The sequence below is a fragment of the Tyto alba genome, unplaced genomic scaffold (assembly GCF_018691265.1).
Source record: "Tyto alba isolate M040663 unplaced genomic scaffold, T.alba_DEE_v4.0 Super-Scaffold_11, whole genome shotgun sequence".
In the NCBI taxonomy this organism is placed as follows: domain Eukaryota; kingdom Metazoa; phylum Chordata; class Aves; order Strigiformes; family Tytonidae; genus Tyto; species Tyto alba.
The window spans coordinates 13,278,432-13,306,009 of record NW_024881273.1 but is presented as its reverse complement, the minus strand read 5'-3'; the positions used below and the strand labels follow the sequence as shown (position 1 = coordinate 13,306,009).

General features: G+C 41.2%; 1 protein-coding gene and 1 long non-coding RNA gene across 2 annotated transcripts; both read left to right on the top strand.

Moving 5' to 3' along the window:
- The first annotated feature begins 5,865 nt into the window (after positions 1-5,865).
- LOC122152762 lies at positions 5,866-12,185 on the top strand. The gene is made up of 3 exons (XR_006164789.1): positions 5,866-6,273; positions 11,243-11,421; positions 12,154-12,185. It is a non-coding gene; the product is annotated as an uncharacterized LOC122152762 (long non-coding RNA).
- A 17-nt stretch (positions 12,186-12,202) lies between these two features.
- Positions 12,203-26,555, top strand: LOC122152761 (protein ecdysoneless homolog). The gene is made up of 8 exons (XM_042786967.1): positions 12,203-12,347; positions 13,220-13,347; positions 14,905-14,990; positions 15,778-15,884; positions 16,740-16,862; positions 18,495-18,715; positions 19,875-20,011; positions 25,860-26,555. Exons 2-7 carry the CDS (start codon positions 13,339-13,341, stop codon positions 19,908-19,910), a joined length of 582 nt encoding a protein of 193 aa, XP_042642901.1. The 5' UTR covers positions 12,203-12,347; positions 13,220-13,338; the 3' UTR covers positions 19,911-20,011; positions 25,860-26,555.
- The last annotated feature ends 1,023 nt before the right edge of the window (positions 26,556-27,578 follow it).

Genomic DNA, 27,578 nt, shown 5'->3' with positions numbered 1-27,578 from the left:
TCCTCATTATTTTTGTATTTTTTTTGTATCTCCCACTGCCGATTTCCCAGTTTTGTTTACCTGCCGCTAATCCTATGTAGTTTAGCAGTTCCTACAAACAGAAGAAGACTTCTACAGAAACCTGATAATTTTGAACCCGCTTTATGTTTCTGTTCACTTTGAGTTGAGGCTGATACTAAACCAAACAAGGTTTTGCTTCTGAAGAGCACAGTACTGGCTATGTTGAGTCTTCTTCCCACTGGCCAAGTGTTTTCCTTCATCCAGCACTTGGTATGTGTTGATGCGTCTGTGATTTTCCTGTCAGTCAGTGTTCCTGTCCAGTTAGGCAGAAGTGCTGTGCTACAGAAGAAGATTACGTGCTTGACTTTTGCTGAAGTAATTAACATACAACTGGACTGCCTTCTCCAGTTTAGTTTACGTATGCTAAGATAGCTTTGTAACACATACTGACCAAAACAAGGGGATGCAGGATGGCAGTACAGCTTCCTGGAGTAATTTCTGGAATGCTGTTGCTTGGGTCTCACAGTGACAGTGTTTGAAGTCCTTGTCTTTGTATTAGGATAGTCAGCATAGGAGAAAAGGAAAAAAAAAAGGGACATACACAGGTATTTGACTTTGGAAAGTCGTCATGCTTGCTGAGTGGTTTCTGTTTAGCACTATTTTGTGTTATCATCTTTATGCTACTGAAGTTAAAAGAAAAATGCTTAGAAAATAAGTGAGAAAGGAGCAGTGTCTTTGACTTTCACCTGCCAAGTTTCTCCTGTGAGCTTGCATGTGTGCGAGGCTCGGATGCTGTACCAGTCAGTAGTCTTATTAGGCTTATTTCAACATTGCTCAACAGAGCCGAGACCTTGAATACACAATTAAGGATGGACACATCTCTAACTTGAGTAGCGGAACAAGCTGTAGTAAGGTATCACATCAAAGTCTGACCCACTAGAAATGGTAGATGATATGAAAACACTCACTTAATTTTAAAGTACTTGCTCTTTAGGTCTGCTGAAGTGATTAGTCACCTTTTTGGTTTCTGTTTAACTGTCTGATTGCTGACACAGCGTATTTTTTTGTTCAAGGTTTTTCATATCAAAGTAAATTACAAGATACAGGATGGATTTGTTTTGTGAACATCCCTTTTACAGTCAAAACTTCACATGCTGCTGGAGTATGTCTGTTTTCACCAGAACTATGACTATGCTAGAAAGGAACTCTTCTTAAAACTTGTAATTGAGTCAAGTCTGGAAATTAATAATGCCGGCCGAGTGCTACAAGTGCATACGATAATTACTTGAATGCTTGCTAAAAGTTGTGGAGTGGCTGGAAGCAAATAGGCACGTTGTGAGCAATCCAGACCGAGGGGCCTCACAACCACAGCTGTTGTGAAGGACATATGCAAGGTCGAAGGAGATAAGGAAATTGGGATTTTGAGAAACTGCCTATGTTGCAAAGAGGTAAGGAGGTTGGAATGTAAAAAAGAAGATAACAAGATGCATAAACAGAATGTAGGTACGGCAGAGCAAGGCGTGTGAACGAGCAGCTTTAAGCTATTAGCAACCAAAACGTAACACGTGCGCTTTGTGCTAGTGTAGAAATTGCTGTGTATCCTTTAATAAAGTGGCATTAACTTGATCACATTGATCGTGCATGTTGTGTCCGAGACTTCCGCGTTACCACCTGCACTAAGCAATCCCTGTCTGTCTCCTTCCTTTCCCTGGGAACACACAAACACTAATCAGAGCCAGAACAGCGCTTTTAGGCTCACGGCGAGAACTTCTCACAGAAAGCGCTAGCACGTACGATCGTCGCTGTACAGCAGCCTCCCCTCCAAACTGCCACGGTACGCTAAGCCATCCAGCTCTCTCTGCTTCCTTTGCCTAGGAACACACAAACACTACGCAGAGGCTGTACAAGCTCTTTTAGGTTCCTGGCGAACTTAAACTGCTTTGTGCTTATATTGTCTGTAAATGTGGCTCGAGTGATGCCCAGCAACTTGGTGAATCGTATTGTTTATTATTTACCTATTTTAGGAGGGTGGGGTATTAATCCCATATGACTTTCTGCTTTTTTACATTGGTTTATACTTGGCTTTCACTAGTGTGACATTCATCTGTAACCCTGTGGTCAGTCTGCTGTGAAAATAACCCTAATGTATTGTATATTCTGTATCCTGTAGGCAAAGATGAAGCATTGTTTGAAGCATGGTGAAAACTGTCCGATTCTCAACAGCAGGTATGTCAGTGGGTTTTGGTGAAGCTCTGATCTAATTGGAAAATTACAAACTGGAGTCAAAATTAATAAATTCATAGGAAATCTTGAACTCGGTTGCTCAAAATATAATACTGAGGACAATACTCTGAGATCTTATTTGTACGCCTTGAAAAAGATTGTCATTACTTTTATTCCAGTAGTGACCATTTCTTTCAGTGTTGATGAAATGTGAGTCAGTGGGATGGGATGGAAGTTCTGTATGCCTGGAAATGGATGCTGAGCGGCACCTAGGGAGAAGGTGGAATAATCTGCAACATTTTTTTTTTTTTCTAATAATACTTATTTTTAAATGCCAGCATAGTAATTTGCTGCTCATGGAAAGACTTTGGACAGGTAAAAGCAACAGAAATCTACAGGTAATGTGCACGCAGTAATTTATTAATTTTGGTTGTCTTGAGGATACTTTTTTGCCAGCTTTCTCAGTGTATTGAAATACGAACCTGCAGATGGGGGTATTGAAAATTGGAGGAGTGCTATACTGAAATCTAATCTAAACCTCCCAATTTTCAAGTATTCTGTACCTTACCGTCCTTCCTCCTGAATGCCCTTCTTCCAGATTGTTTTGAATGAGTTCTTAGAACATGCACTATGTTCATGTTTTTTTCTGTAGAAAAAGAATTTGAAATAGTTCTGCAGAAATACCTGTTGCTGTTTCTTACCTAAGCCATCTCTCTCAGACTAGTACTCCCATAAAAAGCCTTAGCTGTTAGTAGTCGTACTGAATACACTTCCTCTTCAGGGATGTCAATCTGTTGACATAACCACAGTTCAATACTAAGGTTTTGTATTTTTATGTTGGATGTTTTTTCAATTTTCTGAAGGTGAAAGTGGACGCCTGGGATGTGCACTACACGGGTCTTGTAGTAAGTCACCTCTGTATCAAAGAGGAGGATGTGACATGGCAGTTATCCTGACAAAGCCCCTTCTGTAACTGTTGATACCTTCTTTTCTCCCAGCCATACGTGCAGCTTGCTGAAGATGATAAGGTTCGGTACGAGAATGAAATGCAGTTGTGGGAAGCAAAAGTGGTCAAACTTGGATGCGAAGACCTGATACGTTCCAGAAAGCCACAGCCAGAAAAGAAAACTGCTGAAACCTGTAAACAAAGCTGAAACAGCCAAAGCTTCTTCATGTGAAAACGAGGCAAAGTTAAAGTTGAAAAAATCGGAAGAGTGAAATGGTTAAGTATTTTATATGTGATGCCCTTTGGTTGTCATGTCTTTGTCCTGCTGTGTTAATGCTGCAGTCTGCATTAGCACCAAAATTTGGAGAACCCATAAAGGGCCCATTGGAGAAGTAGAAAAGATGATCAGGTAGGAGAGGATGCGGTATCTCTCAGACCTGACTGAAATAATCATTGCAGGTGTAGCCTCAACTGTACAACAGTAACTGGTTAATCAAGCTGTGAATAGTGATACTCACTGACATCAGCAGAGCTCTCCAGTAATGGTAGATAACGGCTAGCTTTTACAAGATATTTTGAATGAAAGCAAGAATATTCTGCAATGTTACCATCTAAATGCTGTAAATAAGAGCTGAAATCTGAGTTAATGCTGCTGTGTTTTATTCCCTCCGTGGTATTGGTAGCGAAACGCTCTACGTTTCAACAAAAGGCACAGGGAAGGTAAAATACTAACTTTTATTTCATGCATCTTTTTGTACAAATCAATCAGTGTATACCACTTGTGTTGCATTTCATTAAAGACCATATGAGTTTTGTGTAAACGTATCTTTACAGGACTTTTATTCCATGGCTTTGTTTGGATACATGCAAACACTTTTGCCTTCCTATTGTCACCTTTGGGACAGCCTGGAAGGAAGAGACTGTGTGTGAACTGTTAGAACTTTGAGTTTGGATGTAATAAATGTAGGTTTGTTTTTTTTTTTTTTTTTAACGCTGTCTCTGAAATCCATCTGGTGAATAAATCATGTAACTCCAGAAGTGTCACTTCTTTGCTTCAGATCCCAGTGAAAGATATTGAAGACTTTGAAAAGAGCTAGCTATTATCAAAGCAGCATAGTGGATTTTGAGGGTGACCTGGACAGAATAATGGAGTCTGTGTTGTGCGTGGACTATACAGATGAACCAAGAATACAGAAAGTCGTAGAAAAAGCCATTGACGTGGAGAAGTCCCATTCTACAAAGGTTTTGTAAGAGAGTCGAAGCAGAAAATGATTGCGAGAAAAAGGCGGGTAGGTTATATCAATCCGGGACCAAAGGGAAGCATATTTTTTATGCTAAGCTTTTAATCTTCCTTGTTAGAAATAAAATGGAACTGTTCTTGAGGCAAATGTTTGCCACAGGATTTCTGGGTTACAGATCTTGCTCTGTGTCTTTGACTTTCACATTTGTGCACCTGTGTTCTCCACCCTTCCCCCCCCCCCCCCCAAATTGTTGTGAAAGGCTTTTGAGCTGTGATAGGCTGCTGCCAATCTTTATTCCTTTGTTTTATTATTAATTCTTTATTTTATTATTATACACAATGGCTTATTACAGTTTAGCATGTCCCTGCATTTATTTACACAGCTATGAGTTGCTGGAGTTCAGTGTACATGTGTAGAAATATGTTATGCTCGCCTTCTGGCGAGTGTGAAATAACATGCTGGACTAAATGGACCTCTTCTTCAATGTGGGGTTTTTTGAACACTTTGTAGATCTTACATGCACATCGCAGTAACCGTTCTCTAAGTTAAAGAAAGATGTAATAGCTGCCAAGACAAAAAAAGTGTGGGTGGGGGGAACAGGGATAGGCATAGACATCACATTCAGCATTGTGAAACAACAAAAAACTGTCCCGCTCTACTAAAGCCAGAATGGTCTTTTCTTTCACCAGTTTGTCATCTGTGGCCAAATTTGGAAACTGATTTGTGTTTCCTTGCAGCTAGTTGTATACAGATTTAAAAAAAAAAAAAAAAAAAAAAAGTTTGCATAACTATTATAAGACTTTGTCAAATAACTTGCGAAACTACTTGTTAAAAAACTAGTTTGCTATTTTAGGCAGAAAAAGAAGCTAGAGAGGCAGAAGAGACTAAAGCTGAACTGGGCCTTGGTGGAGAAGATGATTTGAAAGCGCTGATTCAAGTAAGGCTTTTTCTATCTGCTGAAGAGAAGCATGTTACTGGCCTATAATTCTGTTCTCCCTGAGCCTCTTTGTAGTTTGGATCCTTGCAACTTGAGAGTTCTGAGGTTAAAACCTGACCTTAATGTTAGCTACCTATGTACTTTACTTAATAGTCAGTGTGGTATGGATTTTACTGCCTGCGTCTTTTGAAATTAACAAAGTTATTCAAAATATCCTTATGGCATACACAATCAAAATATTTAACTTCTAGTTTTAGCTAGTTATACAGGGAGTATTAATGATTCTTTCTCTGAGGGATTCCATCAGGATGTAGAAGCTGATAGGTCTTACTGTTTTGTATCTTGAGGACCGAGGGAAAGACAACATACTGTTTACGTTCTGCTTTTTGGAATGTTTTCTGTTTCTCATCATCCAGTGGGCTTCCTAGAACATTCGTGCTTAATCATTCCCTAAACTGTAGAAGAGTTTTGGGTCTAAACTTAGAATTGTTTTGCTTTTCCTAGGCTTATGTTGGGAATTTTTATAGCCACTTTACGTCTGTCTCGATACTTCAGGAGAAGTTAGGTATAGAGCCTAGAGTACACAAGTAGAATTTTGCTTGATGGTACTATACTTTGTATTGTATTATATTTGTATTGTATTATATTGCTTGCATTCCCTGTTTAATATATTCCAATATTTTATGTAGCTGTCATACTATCAACTTCAACAGAATAATCTGTACTAGGAAGTAGTAAAAGTTTTGGGTCGGTTTTCTTTTTTAATTTCCTTTCCCCCAGAGCAGAAATAAAGATCGAAAAAAGGAAAATGGATGACTTTTTGGCCCAACTGTAAGCAAAATACGGGAGAAATGCTAAAAAAGGAGAAAAGACGACTGCAGCCAAGAAAGGAAAGAAATAAAGAACTGTGTAGGCTGAGATACCAGGTATCATTTTGTATGGGATCACAGTGGATTTGGGAGCATTTCAGAGTTTTTCTGGGCTACTGTTTCAGAGCTGTGTGCATCAGTTTGCTGTGACTGGGAGGTATGATACAGAATGCATCATGAACAAGACAAAGCATTCTGGTGCTACTCTTTAAAAATCCTTTGGGTGCTCTTCGGTTAGGATCAAACAGATTCCTGAGTAAAAGTTGTTACAGTAAGGAAGCGGTGTGAGGTTTGGGACCATGGTGCTGTTTATTAAACTTCTTTGGAAGCACCTTCCTTCCAAACACCTAATGGATATTGGTACAGTTGATGGTAAAACGGTGTAACCCCTCACCTTTGAGAGTCTTCAGTGGCGATTCCTGCGGTTTCCGAGTTGAAAACCTTATCTTTTTGCTAGTCACACTTTTCTTACGTAACAAACCTTCTGCTGTTTTTTAAAAGTCTTTGAACTTCAGCTCAACAGGTATTTTCAGTGGTTTTCTGAAGATACTTTGGAATATTGCAGATTTAATAGAGGAAAAGTTTTCATAGAATTCTGTGCTAAGTTGCTTCCCCAGCCCTCTCTACGTTTTCTATGTAGCTGTTCAAAACTCTTCTGACTGATTTAAGTCAAGTAAATACTGCACACTTGTATAGCAGCTGTAACTATGGCTGCATTGTTAACTGCGATGTCAGTGCTGGTGATGCCATGTTCCATGAAAGGGCCAGCTCCTGTTTGGCCTTGGATTGCCTGTGGCAGATGCCTTAGGAAGAAGACTGCAGCATGTATGTCACTGTAGGAATCCTCTGACACACTGAGGTGAGGCAATAGCTGAAAAGTCTACAGGAGAGAGTCAGTTCTGTGCATTTCTAGGGTTTGTGATGTCCCGTGACAAGGAGTTCCAAAGCTCAGAAATGCATTGCTTGTTATTTCAATAACATCACAGTCAACTCTGCTGTAGGGTGGTAGCGATTAGCTACTTCACTATATTTGTCAACCCTTCTGTTATTTCAGAAGTGAATTCCTTAAGTAGGATCTGCAAATACTTGAAAGGTTTATGCTTCAGCTGGTTTTAAAAACCCCCTGACAGTGTGTGGGGGTATGAATTTGAAGGGTAATTAACTAGTTTTCAACTCTGTCTCAAAGGGATGAGGCTGGCTTTATTTTGTGGATCATTTTTCAGAGGCTTATGAGCGACAAGGGGAACACTTCCATTTGAGCTGAAAGTCCTCACTGCTTCGGTGATAGCATTCAGGAGCTGGCTATTAATAGAGCTTCCCAGGGGGAAGCTAGAGGTAGATGGTAACTATTCCTTTACGCGGCTTCTTTCAAAAATTATCCTGATTCTGAGAGTACAGCATATCTCTATGTTGCACAACACATGGACCTGAACGTTACTTTTACTGTACAAAATAGATACCTACCAGCCCAGAAGTCTCGTGTCAACCATTTGTACAGAAACCAAAAATTACCTTATGATGAGACTGCTTTCACTTTTTTAACACACTGACTCCTCTTAGATATAAAATACTACATTATATTACTAGAAGTCTGTTCAAGTTTATTTATATATTTTTGTAACTCTTGTGCACTAGGGCCTACAGAAAACTAACTTGCTCCCTGAGGAATGGCACCGATATAAAGGGGATGCTTATCTCCAGTGAGCTTGATGTAACTAAATGCCACACTGTACAATGTACCAGTAATGTCAGCTGTTAAAAGAAATTGTATTTTGAAAGGGTTTAGTGAACAGAGGCCTCTCTTTATCATCAGTTTGCCTCTATGCAAACCCAAGAGATTTCAACTAAGACCAAAGCTTTTTTGTTTTTTTTTTTCACCCCTCTAAAAATGCAAAGGAAAGCTAATTTAGTTACATTTGCACAGTTCTGCTTTGCTTTCTTTTCCCTTCTTTTGAGTAAAGCATGCTTGGATCAACTGGACTCAATAACTTCAATATTGATTAAAAATTATTAGCTGTTCTGTAGGTACCACTAACATTCGATAGCTTACATAACAGAGTGGGATAGTAGGAGCTACTTCCTGAAGAATACTGAGTAGTTTTTTTCATTATGAATTGTAATTTAGAAAACATTAATAAGGGAAATTTAGAAAGAAAGTGCTTTTTAATTGGACAACTTTTTAAAGGAGAAACTGTTTTCATGCAGCGTCCTAATTTTGTTGAAATACATGAAGTGGTTATCCTCACCTCGTCTGTACGCTTATTGTCATCTGGAGTTTACTGTTTGGGAGTAAGACCTTCAGCTAATCACTTAGAAGCATGTATTTCATGTTTTTGTCTAATTTGGAGCCACAAGGGCAACTGCAGCAAATACCACTGATACATCTGTCACAGTGCAGAACCCATCTACTAACAACGTCGTTGCATCTGTGGGTTTGGAGCCTCATGGCAGAGTGCAGAAATCTTTGGTAATTGCAGGCATTTTTAGAAAGGGAGACTAAACCTATTTTGCAAAATTACCATGAAATATCCCGCCAGGAAGACAATGTACTTTCTTTGAATACTGTCTGGAACTACTTGCAGTAAGAGTCCCTTCTGCCTCTTCCACCTTCAGTCAGTGAGGAAGAGGTCCAAGTATGTAACACAGGAAGAGTCACTAGTGTGCTACCCTTAAAGTCATCAGTTCTGCTCAGCTGGTTTGCTACCTTATTTTTATACAACTGCGTTGATATCTGCTGCAGTTATTACAGGATTCGTAACTTGTCTAAGTTGAGTTGTAGAAGCAGCAACGTGTAGTGCTTGCTTTTGATAGTATAATGTTGCTTTAAACATATAAATACAGCCTTTTAACATTGAAATTACTGCTGTTATGGAAATCTTTCATCTTCTGTAGAGCTAACAGAAAATTGGCAGATTCTGCAGTACTTGCCTGTAACAAGATGAACAGGTCATAAGCCAGTAATGGGAACACAACAGTGGCTGAGTGTGTTGTTTGGATTTGTAGGAGTTAGGCTTTAGTGCCCACTGGAGTGCATTTACCCTTCCATTGGAGTATAACTACTTCTACTGGTGGCAAATGGAATGTTTTAAGTATACCCCTTCTAATCTTTGGCAACTGCTTCTTAGATTGATAAAACATAACTAACTATTCATAAGGATGGGTGTTTGAAGACTCTGCTGTAAACAATGTTGACATTGCTGAGAATGAGAGCTGGTGCATGACTCTGGCCATGGATGGACACTTCTTCATGGCACGTTTAGAACCCTGTTTGCTTTTTGTGACTGATCCACCTTGACTGTGGGCTTTCAGAGAACCATGCAGCTGAAGACCTAATAAACAGAGATCATGTACAACTTTAGGACTTTTGAAAGGTATTAAAACTAAGTACCAAATACATCTCCTTTAGCTTAAAACTAAAATGCTTTTCTTTGTTGGTGTTTTTTAGTTTTGTTTTTGTTTTTTTTTTTAATTCTAATATCAACTGTGTTACGTATGACTTAGGCAAGTTTGAGACAAGTGCCTGGCCATCCAAAAGGGGCAAATTTTATGCTTCACAGTTGCTGCATTGCAGGCAGCTACTGTATTCCTTGATATTTCATGAAGTGCTCAAGTCTATGAAGTTCTTCTGCTGAATTCAATTTTTTTTTTTTGTTAATACATCAGTCAAAACTCAGCTTGCATTTAAAGATATTGGGGTTGGATTTTTGGGGTGGGGGAGGGAGCAGGTTTCAGTAGGAACCATTCCTGTCTTGCTTAAAAACCAGTTACTTCAGTTTAGTGCCTTTCAGTGGCCTCTTGTACCACTTGTAAGTGGTAGGAGGCCGCTCAGCTACTCAACAAGCTAAAAGACCCCTCCTGTCCTCTGACAGTCACCCAGGTACTTGCTACCTTAACCCTTGCAGCTTCCATTAACTTTTGCAGCTTCACTCCTATCTTGTTAGTGTATTTTTATGTGGGGAATGCTGACAACTCTACAAGGAGTCCCAAACCACTGCGATGAAATGAATCCAGCGTCATTTGTCTTGACGGAGCTAGTTTTCAGAACGTGCACCTAACCCCTGCTCTCTGTGCCACCCTTTCCAGGTGGAGGTGATACTTGGCATCAAAACAAAGTTAAGTTAACAGGGAGTGCTTAAAAAAAAAGCGGTTCCGGGGCACAAAAGTTAACTTTTTCTCTCCTGTAGTCTCTGAACAAACTCCCTTTCACCTGACTAGACTAGAGCTTGTGTGTGCCATGAGGTAAAAAACCTAAATCTCTGCTGGTAAAGTTGAAAGAAGTAAGGTTCATTGGTTGACTGTAACACTGGCGTACACGCGTGCAACTAGTCTTGTCTGCAGTAGACTTTCATTCTGCAGCCACATCAGCTTGCTGTGGGTGATTGCTAGTCACAGAGTTTCTTGGCAATGGATTTAAATGAAAGGAACTTACTTTTTCATTACCAAAGATTTGTTTAATTTTTTTTTTTTTTTTCCCCCACAAGGCTCTTAAAAGAAAAGGGGTGTAACACAACGCAGGAATTAATTGCAAACCTGTATCTTGACTATCAGGGCCATATTTTCCTTTCAATTGAGGGAACAGACGGAGTGAGGAAGTCGATAGTGTTACATTCAGTTCTTAGGATGGGGAACCACCAGAGGTCATGTATAGCACCTGAAACAATGCTTTTCAGTTCCTGTCCTGTTCTTCAGCAGTTAAATTATGCTGATTCTCCTGAAGCAAATCTCTAGTTGAAGAGAAATGTTTGCTATTAGTGTTATTAAGAAAACCAAATACATTGGACCAAACGTGTTGCAGTTAAAAATAGGGAGGTTTTTTATTTACTGGTTGGATCATGGTCTGTGGCATCTGTATTTACCTCATCTCCCATTTAAAAAAAAATGCTGCTGTTTTCTGTATTATTTCTCTATTTGTTGCTCGGTATTCTCTATGTTTAAACATGTGCATTTGTATATTAAATTAAATTTTTGGCTGCCTAGTGCTGTGACTGTTCTGATCCTGTCTGATGAGACTCTTGCTACCTGCCAGGTGTTCCTTTACAAAGGAGAGCTGCACCTCATCCCGCTGTCAGAGACCCAGGAGCAGGAATGTGACCTATCTGCCACCACTCTGACAGTCTCGCAGGCGGTGACGCTGTTGTCCACCTGTTCAGAGGAGTTCCTGGCTGCAGAGCCCATCCCAACAGCAGTGTAGAAGCGCATCAGTGGGTATGTGGGTGTTTCACTTTGGTCTTGTGCAACAGTGAGTTTTGATTCTGGGCTGTCTGGGGTGCTTTCTTGTATCCAGTCGTTTTCCTGTTAGGTGTGATAAAGTGGCTTCCTTTTCAGAAACTAGTGTTTTTTCTGTGGTCTTCTTCTGAAGAGGGGGACCAGTGCCCTGTGGGCTGTGCTGTGATCTGGGGGCTCTGGAACTGGTTCACTGCTGTGATGCCACACCTGACAAGGACAAGTTATTCTGCCTTCACATCCTTCTTGTACTGAAAAGTCTGGAAGTTCTGTGGGCCTTTAGGAGCCCTTTGAGGAGGGAGAAAAAGGATTGCAAACTAAAGTGTAGAACCATCACGCTTTTCAGAGCGATAGCTTCCCACAGGTCTATTCAGCACCATAAGTTATTTTTTGCAAGGATTTGACAGCACGAGCCAGATGACTTCTACACCCTGGTGCAGCTGAAGGATGCTGTGTAGCAGGACATGTTAGTCAAGTTCACAGTGATTCATTTTACCAATGTGGGGATGAAATTTTTATTAGCCATGTATAGTTCTGTATAAACAGACATGCCAGGTGTTAGATTAGCGGAGTTTTAACTTTAGTTTAGAATAATCATCTGGCATTTGGCCTATAATACAGATTAGTATTAAAGTGAAAGTGGGAATATTAGCTTAAAGAGTGGTTTCAGCTTGCGATGCACTTACTACACTATGTTGTTATTGTACAATGCAGGTATCCTGAGAAAATTCAGGCCTCATTTCACCTGAGCCCACTGCTACCTTCCAGCAGGCATTGTGGCAGTGCTGAGGCAGTGCCCTTCGTTGGTGGCTGCAGCAGTCCAGGCCTTTCACCTGCGAGAGCCTGTGGATTTACGAGCGTGTGGCTCTTTTCAGACTTTCCCTCCAGACGAGCGTGTGGTGACCATAGTAAGTGATCCTTCTGATGAAACTTGTCACTGAATTAGGTTCTGTAAGTGACGAAGGTTCTGTGGTCAAGTGATACAACTATGTGGATTTAATTGTTAAAATAGAATGTTTTCTGATTTATTTTTTAATTTTGACACTAGACATGCATTTCCAGTTCTTTATGTTAAATAGCTTTTCTGCCTTCAGATTGGCATAGCTAGGCTTTCAAATGGCTAATCAGAAGTGCTTCTGAAATCAGAGGTTACTGTTAGTAGCTCCTCTGCTGGAATGCTCACTAAGGAAATTCATCCAGTTCCGTGATCAGAGCAGTCTGACAGCACTGCCAGCCAACACCAGGAGTTGCTCCTAACTACCCCTAGGTGTTCATTCCAAGGCTTTTCCCCTTCTCAGCCATGCTTACGCAGCTCTGTGAAAGCTACTTTAGGAAGTGGTTTATGTTCCTTGTCCAAGCAGTGTTGTATTGGATATGTTTGCATAACAGTTATACCGCTAGGCTCCTGAAAATAAAGTTTGGGAGTCAAATTGTAGATTTCTTGACTGTTTTTGAAATCTCGGCTTTGGTTTTGTTAATTGAAAAGAGCCCTTACATTTTTCAAAATATACCATGGTGGCCTGAATACTGAGGATCTTTTTAAATGTCTTTAAACTGAATGAAGTTCGTGTTTATTTAGAGATGTCAACTTGGAATATACTTCATTAGATCTGAAAAGCAACATATCTTAAGCAAACGTATCGAAGATGTATTTTGATTACAATCTCAGGTATATGGGTGATTTAAAACAAAATTCAGAGAAAGCTGGTGGAAAGTTGATGCCTGTACACAGCACAGTCACACTGCAGTAAGTTATTTTCTTTTGCTGGGGCTTTTTCAGGTTACTTCACAGTGTGTTTATATGCACAGCTGGTGCAGCGGAAGTTTGTTCTGGATAGATGCAGTGGATACACGCTGCCCCTCCCATCTCACCCTCAATACAAAGCCTATGAACTGGGCATGAAGCTGGTAATTACTTTTTATGCATTTTGTACTTAGTCTTTAGTTTGCTTGTTTACCTATGTCCAAGAAATTACTCTGCCTGTAAGTTGCCTGCTTGCACAGAATAATGCGAGCAAATCCAGTTACCATTTTTCTGGAAGTACATTATTGTGGGAGCTTTCTTTTACAGGCTAGAGCACTCTTGTACTTATATAGCTTACAAGTACAGGTCAAGCCTTCATGCTTGTATGAGGAGTAGCTTGTGCACTACAGATCTGTCTTCTAGGTTGCTTTTCCCATGTAGAGAAACTTTGCGAAGTCAGAATGAACCATTATTGCTGCAGAAAGACAGATTTCAACTTCCAAAGCAAGATACTGCTCCCTGACATTGGGTTTGGCACCTACTTCTCAAGTGGCAGTATCAGGAGCTCGATGGCAGTCAGTTCTTTACGCGGTCATTTAAAGGTGCACTTAAATTGGCACATCTGGAGAGTCTCATGTTGTTGCATCTCTTATACCGGCCCATGGCTTTGAAATTTTGTGCTCCAAGTGCAGTAAAGTATCTCCTGATTCCAAGAGAAATGTGTTAAGCGGTCCCCTGTGGGCGAGATTCCTCAGCAACCCGAAGGAAAAGAATTATTTCAAGGTGTAGTTGTGTGTGTGTGTGTTTGTCTTTTAAACATGCCAGGAAGAACATGTTGTAGCTCTTGAACTTGTGTAAGTAGTTACAGCAGGGCAAGAAATCTGTTGCTTCTGTCTGTGGGAAATTAATGGATGTCTCTCCAGGAGATCTGTGCAGTTTGTTCCCCTTTGAAATGAGTTAATTTCTTTTGGAAATTAAAAAGGAAAAGGCAGGATTTGGGGATGAATTTATTCATCTAAAGAAAGTGGAAATACACTCGAATAAAGGAAACCACAGTGTGGCTGTGTGTCAGTATAACTGTTTTAACTGTTTTACATTTCATTTGCATGCATTTAGAATTAAATATTCTTTAAGATCTATACTTAACACCCATCGATACATTTGGGGCCATGTAAGTGTATTTTTTGTTTGTGTGGGGTTTTTTGTTTTGTTCTAAAAGATGCCTTTGACTGCTTATTTAAAGTTTACAAATTGGTCATAAATTGACTACTTATTTGAAGGTTATAGAATCGGACAACTCGGAATGCTTAGGTTAATATCTTGTAAATATAAGAGAAGGGGAATATGCTTACAGTACTGCAATGCCACTCGTATGGGTAGTTCCCCAAAACCAAGAGATTCATTCACAATCCTTGCACAATTGTAACTTGGGCATGGTAAATACACCGTGTTGTAAGGATCAGTAATTTCTTCGATTGTTTTTAGTGTACACCATATGATATTGTAGCACAAGACTTCAACTCATATTTAACAGTGAAAACACCTTATGCCCCTTTCCTATATTCTGTTCCAAGCATACGTGGCACAGCAGTATTACTTGTTTGGATTTTTCTCAGAACTAAATTTCTGTCTGACAAATAGTCATTGTTACAAAGCATGTCTGTGGAAAGGAAGGGGAGGGAGAATTCTTTAGATTCATACTTGTGGCTTGCATTAAATAAGGAGAAATGGAAGGATCTGCTAAATACTTGGAAGTGCTGCACAGGGCAGAAGATTACTTCCAACAGTCTGTTACCAAGCCAGAAAGGTAAGAGATCCTTGAAATTCATGAGTAACCATACACAGTACCTGCAAGTACTTCAATTTACCTTTTTTAATACTTGTTACAAAAAACCTGAACCCTTTTCTCCACTGTACACTTAACATAGGTGCTGTGGCTAAGACATAGGGGTATTAATTCCTCTAGAATACTCTACTAGTAGAAGTTACTGCTTTAGTAACTATTTATCTTGGTTTTGTAAAATGCTAAGCTATTCCAAGTGGGTTAAGAGGTGACTGAAAAGCATCATTTGGCTGGTTGGTTGTAGAAAGTGTTTAAAAGCTTAATTGAAAATCAGTCTTAGTGAATAAGAAATATGGATTAATCTGTCTCCTTTACTTACGAGAGGCAGCTGGCTGTAGATTTCTCCAAAAGATCAAATCCAAAAAATAAATCATTACAAAAATATCTGAGGGTTTGCCAACTCATAATATCTTGACTGTTAGTTGCTTGAGTTTCCAGTCTTGTGCTGTTTGGGATCTGGCAGTCGTAATGTTTACCAAGACAAAATAAATATAAATAACAAAAGAAGCATGAGAAATTTGCTTTGGAGCCATCAACAAGGAATAACAGTAACTGACTGTGTCATGGTTTGGCTAATACTATTGGTGTAGTATTCTGGTACTTCCCCCAGATTCACTTACCTTTTTGATGTCTTTGCACAGAAGGAATCGTGAGGAATTGGAGTGAAAACTTTCGTGTAGTGTCTGTGATGCCACTGGTATTGTAATGCTAGTAAAAATCCATTTCAGTAAATGGCATTTTTTTCTTCTAGCTCTTTTGAAGTGAGCCCAGGTGATGAAATCTTGACAGTGCTACAGACAACAACTGTTGATTTGAAGGAATTTGAGAGAGAAGCAGCTTGTCTTCCTCCAGAGGATGGTGAGCCGGATGGGGGGTGGACTATTCCTATCACAAATGAGTATTTGTTGGGGAAGAGGGTGAATGTTCACAGCACTGCACCAGTCTCTTTATTGATTTAGTCTCCTATCATGTGACTGCTGGAGGTGTTATTCATGGGCCATCATTTAAGATTAAGGCAACCAGTTCGTTTGTATAAGCTCGGGGCTGTGAATTGGCGAAATACGCAGTCCAGTTTCTGGTTTGATACCACTAGATTGATAACACCATGCACACTTATACCAGATCAAGTGCTCTGTGTCAACTGGAGACCAGACAGGAGGTATTTAAACATTTAAGAATAATAATAAATCAGTTCCAGTACTGGCAATACAAAGTTAATTACTATCTGGTCTACTCTGATGGCCAATACAAGACCAGCATAAACTTTATATAATAGGTTCTTTTCACTCATGTCACAGGAATGCAGTTGTTGCCAGCGTGCAGCACAGGTCACATCTGTATTTCTGAATGATCCCTTAGCATGCAAATCCAACATTCAGCATTAATGATTGTAGTGGATGGTCTCCCTTTATAGTGTAAGCCTTTTCTTCGTTCATTTAGTGGCAGAAGGTTTACCTGTGGCTACAACAATTTCTGCTAGTTTGAAGCTGCATGTAAAGCAGAGTTTTAAAGTAGTCAAATGAAATCCGAACACTCTTCTCAGCCTCTCTCTGCCTTATACCCCGTGTTATTTTGTATCAGCACGAAAACTTAACAGTGCAAAAACAAGCTACAAAATGCTAGCAGTACTCTCAGCCATCTGGATTGGGTTTTGTGGCCATTGTGGGCTGACAGATTTGTGCCGAATAACAAATATGTCCTATATTCTTTCAGATGACAGTTGGCTGGAGATTACAGCAGGTGATCTAGATCAGATGCTGAAGGAGGCAAGAAATGAGTCCCTTCCTTCCTCAAATGAGGAAGAGCAGAAACACGACTTGGAAGCAGTTGCTGAAAGTATGAAGGCTTTTGTATCCAAAGTCTCACCACATGAAGGAGCAGAAATGCCACGGCAGTAGTATTTTTAAGTTTGGTGTGTGGTGTAGAATGTGTTTTCATTCTGCTGTAGCCCTTTGGTTGATTCTGTAATGCACAGAATCAACGTTTGAAAGCGTTCTGCGTAGCAGAGGCCTGAAACAAACCCCTGTTACCAGTGAATACGTAGTTGCTTTTAAACCAGTTTGGTCACCACTCTGACAGTGGTGCAGGTAAAAATGCTGGAAGCTGTGTTATTTTCCAGCACTCTTACTTAGTTTGGTTTTGTGGTTTTTAAAATTTTTTTAACCCTTTTAAATTGAAGGCTTGGTGTTATTCATTACGATAGCTCTTAGCACTGTTATTAAAATGCATATCTCAAGTTCATTTGTGCTGAAATTTTTCTGCCATGAAGGACTGTTCAGACTAAGATTCTACTGATGAAGCTGTGAAGAAATAAAAATGAAACTTAAGTTGGGGGAACCTGTGAATTAAGACTGTTGATTTTTGTGGTACAGTTGAATTTAGATTTCCTGTAGATTAGTATTTTGAATATACTAGGCCTGCTTTTCCACACCTAAAGCACATACTGTACACCTAGAAGCAGGAGCAAAGAATCGAATCACGGTGGATCCCTGTCATTGTTCCCAACAGTGGGAGTGCTAACTGAAGATACCTAACTAGTTAGGCAACAGCAGAATGCCGCTAGATTAAGTGCTGGAGTTAAGAAAGTGTGTGTGACTGTGGTGTGGACAGGCCTTTAATTTTAAAAAACAAAGGGTGAGGTAGGAGCATATTGTCCAAGTTCTTTTTAGTAGCTTTAATATTGAGAAAATAATGCTGTGTAGACTGTATCAAGCGTATAAGGGTCTACTCAATTTATACTCTTAATTGTTTGATCCTTTTTAATTACTGTTAGTGGCAATGTCTGAGTTATAATGTGGACTTTTTTCAGTTATTTAAAAAATAAAGGAACAAAAAAAAACAACAAAAAAAAGGGCAAACCGCTGAGCCTTAAAAGAGACTAGAATGAAGCCTGCAGTGTTCTTTCTAGGCAGGAGACCTCCAAGATTCTCAGCTTTTTAAATCTTTGTCTGAGGTGTAACACCACCACTTTGTTCCAGAAAGATTCAGGCATGTTTATTTTGGTTCCCTTCGGTGCAATTTTTATTTGACCACAACAAATGGTTAAAGTTGTTGGGTTTATTTTCTCTTTCATGCCAGGAACTCCTCCCGTTGCTGTTTCGTTCCTAGTTCATACAGGCCTCAGACTTCTAAGCACTTCCAAGACCATCAGTTGAAATGTTCCAACTTCAGTCTAGGCTCGAGAGAAATCTGTATGCTGTATGGGTTATGTCAGCTTATGCAAGCCTAAAAGCTTTATTTATTTAAAATTTTTTTTAGATATCAGGTCACCTGTTGAATCCCATGTTACCTTTGATGTAGATTCTTTTACAAAAGCGTTAGACAGAGTTTTAGGTGAGATTGCTTCTTTGTTTCTTTTGTCAGAATATCTCATGGTTATTTGGCTTTCCTGGGTCATCCATCAGTCACCCATGGTCGCTGTGCTGATTTGTTTGCTATCTGTACTGACACAAAATAATATATATGTAGGGGCAGACTCAGAAGAGCTGGATTCTGATGATCTGGATGAAGAGGAAGAGTTTGATTTCTCGAGTGAGGATGATGAAGACTTAGATGTGGAAGATCAAAGTCAAGACCAGAAGGTGCCACCTAATGAGCTTATAGGCAGTCTCAAGTCATACATGAGTGAGATGGACAGTGAACTGGCGCATAACAACGTTGGTAAAAGTTTCACCATCCAAAAGAAAGGGGTAAGTATGCCTCGAGTTCTAGTTTGTAGCATAAAGTTTTGAGAGCTTTAGTAGGAAAGAGGAAGTAGACTAAAAGTGATCATTCCGAGTAAAGTAATCAAAAACTTGTGTCTTCTAATCATGTGCTAACTGCTGGGCATGGTGAGCCGAGGACCTAGGCTAAGGAGGAAGAACGCAGCCGACTCAGTATGAGTGATAAAGCGTGCTTCAGTTTATTGATTTTCATTACAGCCTTTTATAATCCTTCTGCTAATTATGCCTACTAGTCAATCACTGATTGGATAAAATACAAGCAAGCTCGTGCCAGGGCTTGTTGGCCCAAGCTCTGGGAAAAACCCAGATAAGTTAGTTTAGGAGAAACAAAGAATGCTCATTTCTCCATCCTCCACTGATTAAAGAAGAACAAGGAATGTTTCCCAACCTTGACGAGATAGAGAATGTTCATCTCAAGACCTTAGTCAGTACTTTTCCACGTTGTTCACTCTTGCTGACTGAGGCCTACTCATGCTAACTTAAAAGAGGCTCTCGTCGCAAAGAGGATCTCTAGATCCATGTCCCTTTTCCCTTAGCCATTCTCCAACAGCTAACTAATTATTAAAAATAAAATGAAAATCACACGCGCAAGCAAAATGTGCTGCAGCTGCACCATGGTGTATTTTTCTGTGTGGGGGGGTGGGGGGTGGGAAGAAAACCATCTTAGGGAGGCTTTAACTTGCACATTGTTTCCAAGACTTAGTTTCATTTCCCTGTTTTACCCTGTGTCAGTAGTAAGGCAAGCAGCTGCAGCTTGACTATTTGAGTTCCTGTAGAAGATCACTCCCATAGGAAAGTGAGCCAGGACTCAGTAACCCTCTATGTCCTTCTCTTGGAACTTTATCTGTATAATGGAAAGTGATGATTTTTAACTGGCGTGCGCATTTGGTGACTAAATTCCTGTCTGTCAAGACAGTGTGGAAAAGTAATGGATATTGTAATTAGTTCTTAGAAATCACATGAACATGTAAGTGAATTGTGTATAAATATCATAAACTCCACTACGGTGGTGCGCATATTAGGAGGAATGATCCTCTAGGCGTCTGACAAGTGGAATAAAGAATACCTGCTTAATAGCTATTTTGGCTTTTGAGACTGAATTCTCGGCTTCATTTTGGCGACCCAGATGGGACAATCTCTGCCTGGCTGCTTGACTCGTTGAGAGGATGACTCCCTGGGATACCCCCGGAGATTTCTCTTGGAGGGACTCCTCGTCCCATCCGGATCGCTTCAGGTGCAGACAAGGACTACTTGAGCAATAAGGTTTGGTGGTTTGTTTTGTTTTGTTTTTTTTTCTGGTTTTCTGGTATTGGGACCAGTCTTCTGGACAAAAGAGCCATAAGTTGTGAGGAGATGTCCCACACTGAGCTGGGTGTATCGGGTAGCTAGACCCGAATACACTTCTGGTTATTTGGTGGTTGTTTTATTCTGTATTGGCTGTGGTTTTGGTATTTGGATTTGGAATATGGATATAAGGACGTGAGCTGAGAAATGATTATAAGTTTGGTAATACGAACTTTCATGTGTCTTGAATTAGGAACGGGTGGAGATAACAGTAAATATAATTGTTTGTTGTTTTGTGCCAGTGCTTTAAATCTTTATCCTATCCTCCCTGCTTGTGTTAAAATCCCCCCCACTATTATTTCCAGTCGATTTATATCGGTCATTAGATTCATAAAATGGGTAGAAATCAGAGCGGCAGCATTCTAAAGAAAAGTCCCTTAGGGTGTATTCTGGCACATGGGAAAGAAATAGAGGAACCACTGGGAGGTAGTGGAAATAAGAAAACTCTAATTAAATATTGTAATCAGTGGTGGCCCCTATATAAACTGGAAGATTGGGAAAAATGGCCTTTTAATTTATAATTTAAATTATAATACCCTCCTGCAATTAATGTTGTTCTTATGAAGGGAGAAGAAATGGGATGAAGTGATGCATGCTGATATGTTTTTCACTCTGTGAAGCCACCCAGAGTGGCAGAAGGGTTGTGGAATTAATATTGCACCTCAGGACTCTCTTGTTTTGTCCTTGGAAAAGGCACAAAAACCTGAGACACAGGAACAAGCAAAGCTAAGGAGGTGATGTTCGGCATGTAGTACTGGGCAGTGATGGCTGAAAGTTGTCAGACGAGCCGGGGGAGGTGGAGGATTGACAGGAGGATTTAGTACAGCCTTTCCTGCCTCCCCCTGCTTTTCCTCCACTATCTCCAGTATCATCCCTGTTGACCCAGAATGGCAGGGGTAGTAGCAGTGGAGAGGAGGAAAAAGGGGGAACTAGTGCCTCTGCCCCCACTCCAGTTATGACACGCATCCGGAGTAAAACCCCAAAGGAGGCACAACTCCTTGCTGCCTTAAGGGAAGTAATGGGTGCAAATTGGTCAGCAAAGGTAACGGTCCCATCCTCCCCGAATGATTTAGAAAACTGGAGAGGAATAGTTAAAGGGTACTGAGATGATCCTGTGAGAGTAGGAAGGAGATACTAATCAAGAATCAAGACTCTTACTGGTCAGATGTGGATTTGATGTTGGGAGAAATGACTGAGACAGAGAAAGTTTTAAAAACGGCTCGAACCCATGTGCAAGCTCAGACTACTGGTGGAACATTGCAAGGGAATGTAGGTGACCTGCACTGGGATCCAAATGACAGAAATGACTATAGAATGTTACGGAGATAGAGAGTTTGGATTAAATTGGGGCCAGACAATACAATCCCAAAAGCTGTTCAGTGGTCAGCTGCCGCGATTGAGAGACGGGACAGCAGCTTGATGCAAGCAGAATGTCAGTCATATTATGATCCTTCACATTTATACTAGTTCCTAGATGAGGTGTTACAAACTATTTGGTTTCTTCAGAACATGCCAAAGACTGATCGGTTTATATTCCACAGTATGCATTCACAGACTGGCTAATGCCAAATGCATTTTTCTAAGCACCCACTTAATCTACAACAATCTATCTTGGACAGAGACAATAGTTCCTCTTTTACGGGGTGATTGTTTTTTACAGCCTCACCCACCCATGACTCTTGTGTAAACATTGAGCCAGCACTCTGTTTCTTCTAAACAAAGTTCTTCTCTTATCCCTCCCAATGCTTGTGGCCGACAAGTTCCAGGACCTCTCCTTCTACCAGTTGTGCAGTGCTGGGGGTTTTGCTGAGAGCAGCCAAACCCTGCCCCACAGTCAGCACTTTACACTGCCAAACAAGGGTCAAAAGAAACTCCGACAGAATTTTTGGACCAGTTAAGGACAGCCATGAGAAAATGTACCACCCTGGACCCTTCATCCGATGTGGGGCGACAGCAGCTGGTCTCTGGTTTTGGGACAATCAGCTACTAATATAAGAAAAAGCTCCAGAAGTAAAGGAACCTAACATAAGGGACTTAGAAAAAAATTTAGAGGAAGCGTGGAGGGTTTTCAGGAACCGGGAGGATAAAGAAAAGGGAACACTAACTAAGGTTATGGCTAAGGCTACTATTGCACCTTTAGAGCAAAGAGGAGTATTTAACGAGGGATTTAGAGGAGATGGAAGAGGAATGCAGTTTGGAAATGGAGGCTTTGGTATGCGGGGAGAATGAGGTAGGGGATGGATTTTGGGAAGATATCGGTGTGCTCATTGTTGGGAAGAAGGACATTGGAAAAACGAATGCCTTAAATGTTCCTCTGCCCCACCAGCTTTAGTAGCAGGAACGGGTACATCGGATTGACAGGGACCTGGGGAATCTACCTTAGCAGATCCCCTGGTTAACATTAAGCTAGGGGGGAAGGAAAAGGAGGTAGAGTTTCTAATCGACACAGGTACCTCCTTTTCTGTCCTTAATCAAGAATTAGCACCCATAAGCAACAATTTTGTAAATGTAGTGGGAGCCACCGGCCAACAGGAAAAGGCATTCTTTTCAAACCCCCTTACCTATAAATTGGGAAAATAGAATGGAATACATCAGTTTCTCTATTTGCCAAATTCCCCTCAATCCTTATTAGGGCAAGATTTATTAGAACAATTGGGAGCAAAAATTACTTTTAAGCGGAAAGGGAAAATGGAGTCTAAGGTGAGGGATCAAAGGTTGATAGAGGTGCTTAGTCTGCCTCTGATGAATCCAGAAAAGACACATAAATTGGCACCGGAAGTTCAAGAAATTATTGATCAGGCCTATCTAGGAGTGTGGGCTACTGGGATGCCAGGGAAAGCCAAGAACGTACCCCCTATAGTAATAAAACTTAAAGAAGGAAAAGGACCAGTACAGAGGAGGCAATAGCCTTTGAGACTAAAGGACCGCAAAGGAATGGAGGGTCCAATTAATAAATTTCTGAAGTATGGGTTACTGATAGAATGTGAGTCAGAATACTGTTAGCGGTCGCAATCGCGAATAGAACTTACCTACCCAAAGCAGATAAGCTGGCACTTCTTTATTCCAGCACTGGGGAACACGGGGGATAACTCCGCCAAAGACGTGTTCATCGACAGGTACAAAGCACCACATATTTATACACTTTTTCAGCAGAGTCGTAGTTACATAGGATCAACAAAATTCATAAAGCTTAAGTTGACCTTTATAATGATTGGCTTTCAGTTACCTCACCGTACCTCTCTTCCTATTCTACAGAAATCATTGGTCATCTTTACTGATTGGTTTCAATAGAATGGGGGGAGGGCAATGATTAGCATATTCATGTTATTTCCTGGGAATTATTATCATATGCCAATGTCCCTAACGCATGCGTGGTTATACTGGACGGGGGTCCTCTGGTGCTCGTTGATAGTCTTCATCACTGTGTCGGCTGATTGAACTCCATCCCTGCACATGCTCACTCCATCTTTGGCTAATGCTCACCTTTCCCTTGGCCGATCTTCCCAACCAAACCAGTTTCTTCTGATACCTATTGTTTCAAGTCAGGATCCATAACCAGTAGCTATTGTGTTAATTCAGAGTCCATAACAATTCTTATAGTGTTCAAGGCACACAGCATACTAGTTGCTTACTCCTAAGGGCCTTAGTGTACTTTATATTCTCATAACTACTGTAGCTTCATGTTAAATCAAAATCATACTTTTAAACTAAAATCAAAAGAATATTCTGTTTTATTAAGGTATTTGCAACATTTCCCCCCTTTGAAAGTATTGATAATCATACTCAATACTTTCACATACTCAAACTGTAGTCTCATTGAATACCAAATTGTCATATGATGGTGGATCTTTCAATGACTTATCTCGTTGTCTTGCTTCTGCTTGTATAATCATTTGATTAAACTCTGTTTTCCGGGTTAGTTCTCGTTTTAAACAATGATAAGTTAAACCAAGCACTATGAACACCAGTGTCAAAGTGAGTAAAGTTTCAATTGGTGACTTTATTCATGAACTCAGACTCAATCCCATTCCACTGATAATTTTGCCTATCCAATTTTCCGACATATCTTCTCTAATCCCAGGGGACAGCAGAGACCTTTAACTTCTTAAACTCTTCTAAACGCCTGGACAGTTGGGCTGTTGCCACTCTTCCCACTGATAGGCTTTATGGAATAGCAAGGAGATGAAGACGGAGGGCCTTTCTCTTCCCTGTGGTGATGGGGGGCGTGCACTTCAGCTCAGAAGTCAGCAGCCCACAGGCCAACAGTGTTTCCAGTGTGAGTCCAACTCCTGGTCAGTGGCGAGGAGGTGCTGCTTGGGAGGAATGGTATTTAACTACAGCCAGCTGGGTCCCGGTGCAGTTTGGTGTCCGTGATACTACCTGCTATTCGAAGTCCTTGAGTTTACATGAACCTCCTGCAAATCAAATGTCTTCAGCATCCTTGCTACAGAAGTGGCTGCCAGCCCCCCCTGCAGCATAGTTTAATAATGTTTCCTGTATGTCTTTAAAACTGGAGAGCCCAGAAGGGATTTAGTGGGAGCTGTTAGCTGGGTAGGAGACTTGCTCTCCTGTGTTAGTGATGTCCCTGGCTTGGCTCACAATTTCAGCATTCCGGATCAATTCTCATTGAGTCCCATCCAGAACTGAGTATAGATTTTGAGGTGAGGAATGTGACCCTTAGCTGCAAAACAATCTTTGTGAAAAATCATCTACCATTTAGTCAGTATTTTAGAAGGAGTATTAACTTTTCAGAAGCTCTTAAATACACACTGGTATTGTAGTGTGCAGTTCTGAATAACGGCATCGGTTTGGTTTTCTCCTTTACACGGTCAGTGTGCTCAACATGTTTCTCTTTAATGAATTTTCTTCTTTCTTTCCCTAGCTGTATTCATATTCTTATTTGCCCACCACCTGCATGACAAGTGTTTTAGCCACCCACGGGGTGCCGATAGGAAGTGGCTCCTTCCTCACTGTTTCTTCGTGGGGCTCTGCAGACTCGTGGGGCTTGTTAGAGTCTGCATTTTTGTCTTGGTTAGGAAATGGTCATTGGTGCCTTTTGCCTAGCGCAGAGAGCAGTGTCAGCTGCTAAAAGTGGCAGAAAGAGGAGGGCATGCCCTGGGCCTCTAGACTGCTTCAGTGCTCACTGAAGAGAGGGGGGAAAGCCCAGGGGAAAAACTGGGGCTGGTGGGGAGAGGAGGGCTGAGGGGAGAGGAGGGCTGAACATCCCCTGAGGCCACCCAGCTCCAGCTGGGGCAGGACGGGCCTGGCGAGCCTCAGGGCTGTGCTCACAGGGCGGCCAAGTGGCTCTGGCAGAGGCCAAAGACTTGTGGCCTCCCAGAGGCCGCGGCCCTCCTTCCTCGGAGGAGTTTGTGTGGTGTCACGAAGCATGGGGCTGTGCTTGCTTTCGCTGGGGAGGGGCCAGGTGCCTTGTGTAGTGTTCCCTTTGCACTCCTGCTGTGCCCCGGTCCCCACTTGTCGGCTTTTCCCATCAGGCTGTCACAGCACCCCCAGAAATCCTCTTGATCCTCCCCTCCGCTGTCCTGGCCGCACGTAGCCAAGGCTGTGCTGCTTCCCAGCACTGCAGTGGGCACAGCACCAGCTCCTGCCTGCACAGCTCATTGCCTCAGGCTCTGATTGCTGAAGAGTGCACAGCTGAAAGCAGAGTGGAGAGCTAGTTTTAGAGCTTGGTGTGTCTTCTCTCAGCTGAGCAGAAGAATCTTGTGCTCTGTCTGTCTGTATCTCTCTCTGTCTTTCTCCTTTTTTCCAGATTTTTCAAATGACTGGCAACACAGGATGATGCATCAGCTGTCGTTGGAAACAATATACCATTTACCAATATGCTGGTATTTGAGAGCAGGGAAAAGGCATGCTTTTCACCATAGCTTAAGCCTGAGAGGGTGGTGTCTTTTTTTTTTTTTTTTTTTTTTCCTGTGCCGTTCACTTAAAAAAATACATTCTGTGTCATAAAACCCTACCTGCCTAACTTTGCCTTGTAACAGTAGTGACTATAAATGCTGAGGAAATGAGCGCTCCACCTTTTATCAGAGAATTCTCCTTGTATTTGCTATGTAATACAAGGAAGGGGTATCTGTGAGGCACATAAATGAAGACCTGTTTCAAAGCGCCAGGTAAGGCTGTGGGAAGGATCAACTGCTTGTTAGAGGCTTAGCATCTGCTGTGAAGCCTGCAGAGCAGCAACATGTATTACATTTTGTGGTTTGTTTGTAATTACTGTATCAAGCCACTTTGAATTGAATGTGTGATTATCTGTGTATTTGGCAAGTGCCAGAGACACCTTGATTGATCTGTGGTATGTGGCCAGCTCATGTCCAAGAATTCCTTAGGTCTTCATTTCCTTGGGTTTACTTGATAACTCCTTGCTAAATAAGGCTGGAAATGATTTTCTGTTGCCAAATTCTGTTGTGGCTGTTGAACTATCTATATTAAAAAAAAAACAAAACAAAACAAAACAAAAACAACCAACCAAAACCCACAACAACAAAATGGTGAAAGTAATTTCCCTTCCTCCTGTGAAATACCTATATTGTTCGTGTGAATGTGTAATAAACATAAGAAATATAAGCAATGTCATAATAACTGTAACTTTTGTTGTAGTCCTCGTGGTACTATGCAGCCGGTTGTGGGAAACAGTAAGTGTGTTTGTGCGTTTTCTTCAGTGGTTAGGCTACTGTTTGGAGATGTACACCACTGCCCTTCTGTATGGTCCTATGTTCTGGGCTAGGATTCCCAGGGCTGTTCCCTGTTTCTCATGGGAGAACAGCCAGAATAGCTCAGTAGTATCTGGTAGCCCCAAGGCAGGGGCCTCCATGAGCTTCCTTTTCAGTTGTTGGAATGCTCTTTCTGCTCCCCTGTTCCAGGTGAGGTCTTTCTGACTAGATTTCAACAGTTCATAGAGTGGCCTTACCTGGAGTCCGTAGCTGTATAGGTGACACCATCCTGTCATTCCTAGGAACGTGGGGAGTTCTTTAGCTCTCTGTGGTCGTGGGGTCTGACAAATAGCCGCCTTTCTTGCTGTGCCTAGAGACCTCTGACCAGCAGTTATCTCGTATCCGAGGTAAGTCACCTGCTGCTGAGCCACTTGGGCTTTCTGTGGAGAGACTCGATAGCCATTAAGTCTGAGGAGATTTAGCACACTGACTGTCCATACTGTACATAGTTCTCTCATTTATCTGGCTGTCAATAAACCATCCACATATTGTAGTATGACTCCAACTCCATGTGGTCACTCCCACTGCTCCTAGTCTTTGGATAATTGGTTTCCGAAAAGAGTGGGGCTATTTTTAAACCCCTGTGGCAACACAGTCCATGTTAGTTGGGCCTTTCTCCTAGAGTCAGGGTTTTCCCATTCAAATGCAAATAGCAACTGACTTTCTGGGCTCAAGGGTAAGCAAAAGAAAGGTGTCTTTCAGGTCCAGTATGATAAACCAGATCAATTCAAATGCCAGTTTAGTTAATAATGCGTATG

Excerpts from the sequence above, each read along its gene's own strand:
- LOC122152761 (XM_042786967.1), top strand. Across the intron at positions 15,885-16,739 it reads TTGTCTTCCTCCAGAGGATG|ATGACAGTTGGCTGGAGATT; the intron begins GTGAGCCGGATG and ends ATATTCTTTCAG. Across the intron at positions 18,716-19,874 it reads TCACCATCCAAAAGAAAGGG|ATGGGACAATCTCTGCCTGG; the intron begins GTAAGTATGCCT and ends TTGGCGACCCAG.